The 10,690-nt window shown below is 39.5% G+C and overlaps 1 protein-coding gene across 1 annotated transcript; it reads right to left on the reverse strand.

The window, feature by feature from the left end:
* Positions 1 to 424: 424 nt before the first annotated feature.
* Positions 425 to 9,535, reverse strand: LOC111333815 (chondroitin sulfate synthase 1). The gene is made up of 2 exons (XM_022939436.2): positions 8,202 to 9,535; positions 425 to 3,705 (listed from the first exon to the last, which is right to left on the reverse strand). The coding sequence occupies exons 1-2, from the start codon at positions 8,943 to 8,945 to the stop codon at positions 2,260 to 2,262; spliced, it is 2,190 nt and encodes a 729-aa protein (XP_022795171.2). The 5' UTR covers positions 8,946 to 9,535; the 3' UTR covers positions 425 to 2,259.
* Positions 9,536 to 10,690: the final 1,155 nt, after the last annotated feature.

Consider the following 10,690-nt stretch of genomic DNA (forward strand, 5'->3'; position numbering starts at 1 on the left):
GTTATTAGCCACTTGATGCATGGAACGGGATGATACTTCAAAGTGTTGAAAGTTCAAAGGGAAACGTTAGCGTCAATAGGGTGAATAACGAGAGAAAAACAGCATGATAGTTTATTTCAGCAAACTATATTATGGTAAAGGGTGAAAGTTTCTAAAGAAACTGTGGTGCTGCATCGGTATGGGGGTAACAAGGTAATTTGGTTACCTAATTTGAAATTGTAAATTGGCCACCGTAAAGAGTTAAAAAGCTAACGTTTCGAGTGTCAGCCCTTCGTTTCGCTCTGACGAAGAGCTGACGCTCGAAACGTCAGCTTTTTAACTCTTTACGGGGACTTATATCATTGGTAAGTGCAAGGCTTTTTTTTTTGTAGAGTGAAAATCTAAGTTTCAAATCCCAAAAAGTAAATTTGACACACACAAAATAGACAATTAGACTCTTCCCTTGAGTTTTTCTTTTTATTATTTATTTTCTATACATTGTCTTTTTCAGTAAAAAAAAAAAAAATCTTCTACTATGATCGCAACTTTCCTTTTTCAGAGATAACTAATAGTACAAAACACCAGCGATTTTCGTAGGTTCATCTTGTCAGGGCGTACCGAGCGGTAACCCTCTTTTTCTAGTATACTCCCAACCCAGTATATTTCGCTGGGCAGGAAAAGGTTTTCAGGGTCACGAATCTTTACCAGGGTACACAATTGTGCTATTGGGGCTATTGAGTTAGATGTCTTCAGCAACCAGTAGCCTTAATTAGTGGATCAAGCGTTGACCGTGTCGGATCGTAATTGAGGGGTCCTAGGATGGAGTGCTATTCTGACTACCAGTCCGGAGTTCAACTTCTAGACCACGCCCGTATGACTGGTTTGACTTCAGACAGATAGGGCTGTTAACCATGAGATACCATGCTGTTAACGAGGTGGTAAAGAGTGAACTGGAAAACACGGGGAGGGATAATTTTGTCTAACACTCCTGAAAAGAGTTACTTGTTTCCACCCTTTTGCGCTTACTGCAAGAACAGCAAATATTGGTTGGAAAATTCAATTACAGGACTCTCGAGTAAACATCTATTATGACTTTAATATCTAGTGTTATAAATAGCTAAAAACACATCCTAGATATCAAGTACGACAAAATATTTGGCAACTTCGAACGACACGATCAACAGAAAGGCTATAGAGGAAATTTCCCAATCACGATTGCCATGCCATTCTCTAGCGCACTTCGCGTTTAATAATTAAATTCTAAAAAATTACTCAAAACTTCTGGTAAAAGAGCGAAGTTTCGTTATTGTCTCAAAATCCCCCCCCACCCCCCCTTTAACAAAGGAATAAACTGCTTCACAAATATGGTTTTAAATAGACTTGATGATAGTGAGCTAAATTAAAGTGCCGAGCAATACATTCGGGAAATTTCCCATTATTAAGAAAGGAACCTGTGTATAGTATCAATTTGACCTGCCTTGAAGAAGTTCAGCACTATTAAATGACTTAAGGGCCAGAAACGATTTCGGTTCTTATGCCATAACCGCTGATGGTCCCCAAACTAACCCGATTTTGGTCCCCGAGCCACACCGATTTTGAACCCCAAGTCATAGGCAACCCCCCCCCGTCACACACACACACACACACACACACACACACACACACACACACACACACACACACACGCACGCACACACACACACACACACAGAAGAAAGAAATGAATAAACAATAGTAATAATAATAATAATAATGACAATGATACAGACACCAGTAATGATTCAGAGATGTTAATGATAATATTAACAGCCAATTTGAACAAAAGAAATGTCCCATGGAGCGAATGAGACCTCGAACTAAAAAATAAGCACATGGCCTGCAGCGCAGGAAGAAACGTATGTTTCATATTATTCGATTAGTCGAAAAGGAGGTGCAAGCTCCCCCCGCGAATCACGGAGCGAAGCACAGCGAAACCAATCTAATTCCAGCATATATTAACAAAGTTGAAATGGTAAATTGGCCACCGTAACGATTACAAAAGCTGACGTTTCGAGCGTCAGCCCTTCGACGAAGGGCTAACGCTCGGAATGTTAGCTTTTGTAATCGTTACGGTGGCCAGTTTACCATTTCAACTTTGTTGATATATCCAAATTATTTCGTTACCCCCACCGACGCAGCTCCAAACAGTTTCTTTAGAAACTATCAGCCCTAATTCCAGCATAGTCTCGACACTCGATTGAAAAAATTGCTTTCTACTTTTACGTAACTTTTTACGTAACTCTATCTATTTATATAACCTTTTGACAACATATGACGGACTAACGACTTCTCTGAGCCAAAACCGGACGCTTTCGAACCCTGGCACATAGCATATTGTCGGTCTACAAGCTTAGGATCGCAGATGACTGGATGGTATACGTGTACCAGGCCAGGATCCGCCGCACGGAACACGCTAATGTCTTGATGCCTAACAAACTTCTCGTACAAATCCACATCTTCCAGCCCCCAGCCCTGAATTGTTGTGTCAAACCCCCCAACAACTCGTAAATCGTGGTTGTAAACAGCGACTATGCCGAACGCATAAGCTCGCCAGAATCCCGCGTCCCTGTTCACTGTGAACTGGTTGTTGGGAGCTGTACGGTTGGGGTATGTGATCTCTGGATCAAACTGACTGAATACCATAGGGTAATACACTTGTTGACCGAGTATCGTGTTCGTACGAGCGCGATACAGAAACTCAGCGTTAAAAACCAAATCGACGTCGCAGAAGAACAATAAAGCACTTTGGTCAAACTGGTTCGCCCCGAGAGAAAGAGCAAGGCCGCGTGAAAAATCTCCTATAGCCTCCAGCCACAATAGATCTGCCTCGGGATATCTCGTTTGGTAATCTTTCATTACGGTTTTGTGCTCACGCGCAGAAGTCACGGAGGGGAAATATACCACCAGAAGTTTTGCGTTCTCTCGTCGTTTTAGGCAGACGTCTTCAAAATTCTTCATAAAACGGCGGAACGTTCCAATGCGACCGGTTAGGGGGAGGATAAAATGTACCGAGGGGACCTCTTTTCCAAAGGACTCGGCTCGGTAGACCATGTTGCCAAAGGGTAATTGTAAAAAGGCGTGGTGACGCACGTGAACCGTCATGCGCCTCCTGTTGTGTCCAATGTGCCGGTGATACTTCATGAGCATATCCATGAGGTACTGTGCGCCGTATAGCGGATGTACTCGTATGTATCCGCGATTAAGTTTTTTAAATTCAAGGCTGCGGTGAAGAACTCGCTTTGCTTCCTCATTGATTAATCCCATTGTCTGCCCAAGCACGTGATTAAGCCCGTCTTTCCACGGATCGCGCATGCCCGTCTCAGGCGGCTGAAGCGTGACTTCGGAGTAGAACTTTTGCGCCGTGAACATGTCCCAAGGTTCATGGTATCTTGAACTAAGTTGGTGATGAAAATCTCTCACGCCTTGGAGGCTAGTTTTTTCTTCAGTTGATAGTGAACTGATCGTGGAGTTCAGCAACAGATCCATGTTCTTGAGGACTCTTTGCAGCTTAATTGCTTGGTGCTGAAGTTCTTGAATGCGCATGGACATGAAATGTACTTGCAAACGGTACATGTACGACGGCTGTTTTACCGGGTGAAGGGTGATAGCTTTACGTACCGACTTTGTGTCCAGGTTACCATGAAATGCCTGTGTCTTGCTTTGGTTGTGGTAGAACAGAGCTTGCATCTATAAAAAAAATAAGTTCAAATTTAACGTCAAAACGGAAAAAAATTGCAACACTTTATCTTAACTCAACGTTTTCAGACAACAAGAGAATATCTCTATGGGAGAAACGCTCATTATCAGAAGACACTTTATCAAAGAGGAAGTAGCCAGTTCCAGGCCAGTAAAACGCAGTGAAATAATAAACGGCGCATAGAGCAGCAGAGCAAAAGCGAGGGAGGTTTGGGTCAGGTCAAGCAACTCGCGGTTCGTTTTACCAACTGAATGCCTGGAACTAGCAAGAAGGGGACGCAAAATTTGTCCAACCCGTAAAAAGTGAAAAAATGCCCTCAAAACCTATGAATCTATTACCCTAAATCAAAATACACCTCGAAACACTTTTACTCATCCCGAGGGTGTCCCACAGAATAGAGGTCCCACAAAATAGAGTTCCTACCTGCACTATATTTCAACCATCAAATTGACCAGTAGGTGTCTTCTACAATTTCACAACAAATAATTATTTCAAAGGCTGATACAAAGGTCGGAATAAAAGAGCCAATCTCGTATTGCTTGGTAGGACAAAGGCCCCTGACAAGGGTTGAGAGACCCACGGTGTTCTATGCTCTTTCAAGCCTGGCTAAAAATCATGCTTCATGTCCAGTTCGCAAGAAATTTATACTCGAACGATGATTGGCAGTGTTAAGAACACGTTTTTCAAGAAACTGTTTCTTCCATTGAGGCCAGTGAAAGACTGAATCAAGGACAATAATAATGGATGAGGCCAAAAAAGAATGAAAACAAAAAGATTCAATCAAAAGTAAGTTCTTGATGGAATGATATTCATTTGTGGCTTATAATTAGTGAGGTGAATACAAAACATACACTCGGTAAACTAGCACGTTTCGCACGCTTCAATCTGTAAAAATATCGTTGCTAAAATTGACGTTAATGAACGGCAGAGGGAACACGACCCTCTAAGCGGCCGACCATTTAACTTTTCAAGGGGGGGTGGGAGATTTCTGGTCATCAAGAAATTTTTTTTCTAGCAATCTGTTGTGCAGGGTATTTTTTTCGACTTTATGGTACATTTTTTCTGTTACATTTGGGCTGCATGCAATTTTTTTCTTCCAACAAGCGCTTGCAGGAAATTATTTTTCAAAATCACCCACCCCCCCTCAAAAGTTAAATGGTCGGGCCCCTAGAAGGGATAAAACGATTTCCGAATGATTTTGTTGAAACCCGATCCTTTCACCAGAAATCTGGGAAGAAGTAACCTGCGAGAGCTCACGTATTCACATGTATGCTATTGTTTATTGTTTTTTCGAGTTGTAACTCGGATAAACATGGAATCAATATATGTAACTAAGTTCGTCAAATTGAGAAGTTTTCAAACACGAACTAAAAACTACACAAAGGACGTTTCCAATTGTTTTGGCATTTTCAAATAGGGATGGAAAAGGTTGAATAACGTTTCGTCAGAATTTTTTCCTAGCAAGACTTGAGGAAATTAAGTTATGCTGAATAGTGTTACGCGCAAAACCATATTGACTGTTGGTACAAAGGTTGACGAATACAACATAAAGTTATCACCAAGGGACAGTTCTGGAAACACTGAAGACCGTTACAATAGATAATCCTTCTGTTTCATTACAGTAAAATTGCTTTAAGTTGGTATTTTAATGAAGCTTCCAGGGTTAATTTGTTTGGTACATATCGTCATTGCGTTCCTAAAAAATAACAAGTGCTTGAGTTGTTGGAAAGTTAAATTGAATTACCCACAGCAGAATTTAGATTTATTTACAAATTGTAGACGACCATGGCGGAACTAAGGAGCAAATGGCTTGAGAATGAAAGCTGAATTTACTCGGTAGCTCATTAGTTTACCCCATAACATTTATTCTGATGCTGTTTACTAATGTTCATTAATCCCTTCGGTTCAAGTCTTTGTCCGCTGATCACAAGCTTTGTCCTTTGTCATGCAATTCAATGTGAAACGCTTGTAATTCCCAGAAACAACCTTTGATCTTTCGCAGCACGGCACGTGGTTTGAAGTACCAACCTTTATCTTTTAGCCAATACTAGAAAATAATTCGCCTTATTTCAAAAATTCACAGTTTAGTTTCAAACAAATTTTGTTGTAGCCATGAAAAAGTAAGTAAATTTGATACCATGAGTAAAGAAAACACTCTGAATTCAAGATATTGATCAAAAAGGAACATGCATTAAAAAAGACACACACACACACACACACACACACACACACACACACACACACACAAAACTGATACAAACACGTTACATATTTGCCCAATATCTACGTTTTTGATACACACCATCCTCAAAGGTTATAGCAAAAACATGATTGGGAAAAAAATTACTATCTTCTATGTCCCGGCACCTTAATAAAACCATGCTCAATAAATTTAAAATATTCATTTTTTTTTAGAAAGTGGCTCTGACCCTATAAATAAGCTTTTTCAATAACCACTCCAGGAGAATAATATTCTTAGACCACTTGCAATGATATAAGAAATATAAGGGTTCCAAAACTCCCAAATTAAGGGCTGGAAGTGTTGCTATGGGAAAACAAGTGTATGAAAAAAAACTTTGAATAGTTAATGACGATTGGGAATTTGTGATATACCATTGTGAAGGTAAAATAAACTGAAAAATAAAAAAAGTTATTTATCTAATAGACAACAGAGCCAAACAAACAATACCTTTCTTAAAAAAATGTCTGAATATTTGAACTACAAAAGTGCTATTTCTACATCTTTGAGTAAATAATCAATTTGAGAGGAAAACAGCTGAGCAGCTGGAAAAACATGAAATTATTCTTACAAATTTAAAGTAAAAGCAAACCCCTCTCTCTCTCCCCACACATTCACAAAAAAAAGAGAAAAATATTAGCCCTAAATTTTTCATGCAATATTTTAACCAACATCCTCTAATATTGATATTGCTTAGGTTTTTAAAAGGGGTTATATGAATGTTTCAAAAGTATGAAATTATCAACTGATATCAAAAAGTGAACAGAAGTTACTTCCAGAATGCATGACCATTGCATGTGAAAGAATAAGATCGAGTGAGCTGATGTCTACATCCTTAGTCCCAGACTCTCAGCTATGAAGATAGGAAGAGCCAAGCCAACACAAAAACCATTGATAATTCTGAACTGTACATCACTTAAAAGTAATTCAGGGCTCAAACTAGGCAATTAATTAATTCATTGAAAAATATGATCTTTTAGAGCAACTACATGTATTACCATATAAACTACAAAGGTCAAGCTATACAAAGTCAACTTTCTATTCTACAGCAATCCATACGCAGCGCCAACACAAATATACAAAGGGCCTCTATAAACAATACTTTATAATATCTTCCACAAATAGAATTTGGCAAAAAAGAAAAACATATCTTTTGGGTAACTCGCAAGAAACTGAAGCATAAAAATAGTTGCTATTGATTCAAGACTGCTACATCAGTGTATACCATGATTTCAGTATACTTAGTACTTGCTGTAGTTCATGATAATCTTATCAAATTTGTGATGGATAAACTGATGCATTGATATTGCAAAACGGCATAAGCCCTGACAAGTTGCCTTCGGACATGTGGGGAATCTAGGGGGGGGGGGGGGGAGTGTTACCAGGACCATGCATTTTGAAAAGCTACACAAATTCTAAAGCACTGTAGATTGGGGCTCTAAAAATTCAAGGGTACTTATGTTGAATTCTAATTTTTAAGAAAAGAGAATTCTCAGTAAGAGATTGAATCCTTTACAAGGAACTCTACACAATTACATTGGTCAGATCTAAAAACCTGGACTTATCTGCCTAGCATTCAGGGAATTATCCAAAAATAGGCTGTATTTCTCATTGACAAAACTATCAGAGTAACAATTTAAAATGAGACAGTAGTATGATTTATCCCACCAAAAAAATTTCATCATTTTGAATAAAAACATCATCATCATCATAATTGTGTTCAATGTCAAAGGGTAATCATAGGAATAATTGTGTCAATGTCTTCTGAGACCAATTTGGAGTGAGAGCATCTCTATAGACCATAGGACATTTGTAATAAAAAGAGATCAAGTGTAAATGGAATGAGAAGAGAAAGGAGGTGTTAACAGAAGAAAACAAGGAATGCAGGAACTTGGACTTCTTGCATCAGACATGTTTTACTGTCACACCATAAATAACATTAACAATGTCCTGTTCCACACCTCCTCCAAGAAAAACACTGATTGGAAAAACATTTACTTACTCATTTGAGCATTAAGTGACCCTCAGTTTGATTAAGCAACTGCCTTGCACTCCTCTCCCGTTAATGGCCCGTTTCCCCCCCCCCCCCCCCCGTTTCCCCGCTAATCTCTAATCTCTTTTACATCTTGGATGCTCAGCAATCAATATGTTGAAATAAATTCCGCCGCAATCTTTATCACGTTAGTTCATCCCACTCTACCGACGCAACCTTTATATGGTAATAATAAATTAATAGAAGAACCTTACCTCAAAAGACCAAGTGCATGGAATTCCCACAAAGCGTTTAATGCATCGCCCAACCTCCACATCTTCGTGCGATGTGAGTAAATGTTTCAAACAATATTCGATATGAGGCACAACCTTCTTCAGAACGCTCCTGCTTATTATGACTCCAGGGCCACCCATACAAAAATTATCTCCAGAGCCCAAACCAAGCAGGCCTTTTTCGTCTTTCGCCCCTGTTCCAGCTTGGCCAAGATAAATGTCCTGAGAACTATTTAGCGACCAAAGAAAGCTTGCAAGTTTCTCAGTTCTAATGTAAACATCGTCGTCCGAACGCATAAACCATTCATACTGGTCGATATAGTTGTCATGCATATACTTCAACATCATCATGGACTTTCGCTGAGGAGGGTAAGAATCGTCCACGCCGGGTAAACTCACAACGGGTAGCTCCATCTTAGTCTGGGACGTGCCGCTTGAGAAGAACTCTAACTTGCCCGGGACTTTCCGACCCCACGTCTCATAAACTGCTTTCGCTCGCGAATCAAGAAACTTCTCGGCCGTCATAACTCCAATAAAGATCAAATGCCTGGAGTTAAGCTCTTTGGACAATGTACTCGGCCGTACGTCTCTAACAAAGTTCATATGGCAACGCCGAGACTGGACAGGCAGAAGATTTTGCCTGAGGAACAATGCCACAGTGAAGCCGAAAATCAACCCGCCAAACATCGTAACAACTCCTCTGATACTCATGTGCCTTGATTTCATGGCGGGCAAAACAAAAATCCTTCTAAACTATTGAAATGGATAAATGTTTTAGCAGTCTTACACTCTACGAAGGTATAAAGGACCAGGCGCCGAACATTTTAGTGAACAGTAAAGATTTCAAGAAGTTCGCTTTCTCAGTGCCAGCCATGTTTGCTATATCTTTACGTCACCATACACGTGCAAAATTCTTGAATATTTGCTCCAGCATTGCGTCTCCGAGGGAACGAAATATTTGGACGGCTATCTCTCTTGCACTTTGATTTCTCCCATCTTTCCCGGCCACGAGAGCATCCTATTAACCGTGCTTTTTCTTGTTTAAATTTCTTGACTCCAGTTCAAGCTCATTGAGACATAAATAAATCATTTCAAGGCCTCTCATTGGCTAATCGCATAGTTTCACCGGCAACCATAACAAAAGAACCGACAAGAGTAAGGTTTTCCACGCCTCGATAATTTTGCACAGTGTCCTATGCTGACCGGAAAAGAACTATATAGAAGCAAAGATAACAAGCCAGTAGTAAAAGCTAATATTACAACGACATATCAGACTAAACTTGCGAGCACTATGCCAAAACGACTTTTTTCTTTCTCTTTATTAGCACCTTTCGGTCGACGTGGTGTGAATTACATGGCAACGGACAATTTATTTCTCGAAGGCGATCATTCGCCTATCTTTAGACATAAATGGCGATAAAAATAACAACACGAGAAAAACCCTCAGAGATCTGCACCTTCGTCTCTGAGATCTAGTGCAGTAGTAGTGATTTTGTTATGTCAAAAATGTTCCCAGATTTTAACTCAAATTAAAGCTGAACAAACAAACACAGTCATTTTGAAAAGCTCTTGATCAAGGGGATTTAGACGCTTTTGCACTCAACTGTGAATAATCAAAACATTCTTTCATATGCTCTGATGCTTATGTTCACTTCAAAGGAGCGACAGGCTTGGAACTTAGATATGACAGTCTTATCATATAGCTCTTGTAAATTCTGTCATTTTCTCGCTGATTCAACAAATGTTTTAGCTGCGAACGAAGGTTCTCTGCGTGTAATTACGTTAGAAGTACTTTTATTAGTGAACCACTACTGTCTTTCTTTTTCTCCGTTTCTCGTATCATTATCATTTTTCATTTTTTTCCAAGTCATGACATGATCTCTGAAAAACTCCGATAGCTTCCCTGTAGTCTTGGTTAAAGAATTGAATCACTCCTCTCGAAATCTGGCGTGATATCTTCATAGAGTCATTACTTTAGGTAGAACTTTCTCGAGAGAGCAGTAGTAGGGGGTATAAATCTCATTTCCTGATCTTCAATAGATATTTTCGATTCCTTCTTAATTATCCTTGTCTGACTTACGTCAAATCCATCTGAGTTCTCGACTGCAATCGAAATCTGGTTTATTCCCACCCTCCCCTCATAGAGAGTTTCTATCGTTGGCTATGAAAGACCATATGTCACTATGTCAGCGAGCTTCGGTGTAAATCAGAATTTATCTGCGCAAATTCTATCAAATACAATAAATGAAAGTTTTCAAAGAAGCAAAGTAGGTCTCAAAATCACTCTCGATGTCCAAGTTGGAGTAAACATATTTAAGATAAAAAAAATATCCTCCTTTTTCCGATCTGACAGATGCCTAATTGAAAAGGAAGGACGGAACACGCGTATTGATTGATAATCGCGCGACATTTTTCTTTGGGTAACCTTAAAAAAATAATCGCCCATGGGCTCTTTTTCTCTTTTTGATTTC

This window comes from Stylophora pistillata, chromosome 4 (assembly GCF_964205215.1).
Source record: "Stylophora pistillata chromosome 4, jaStyPist1.2, whole genome shotgun sequence".
Classification (NCBI taxonomy): domain Eukaryota; kingdom Metazoa; phylum Cnidaria; class Anthozoa; order Scleractinia; family Pocilloporidae; genus Stylophora; species Stylophora pistillata.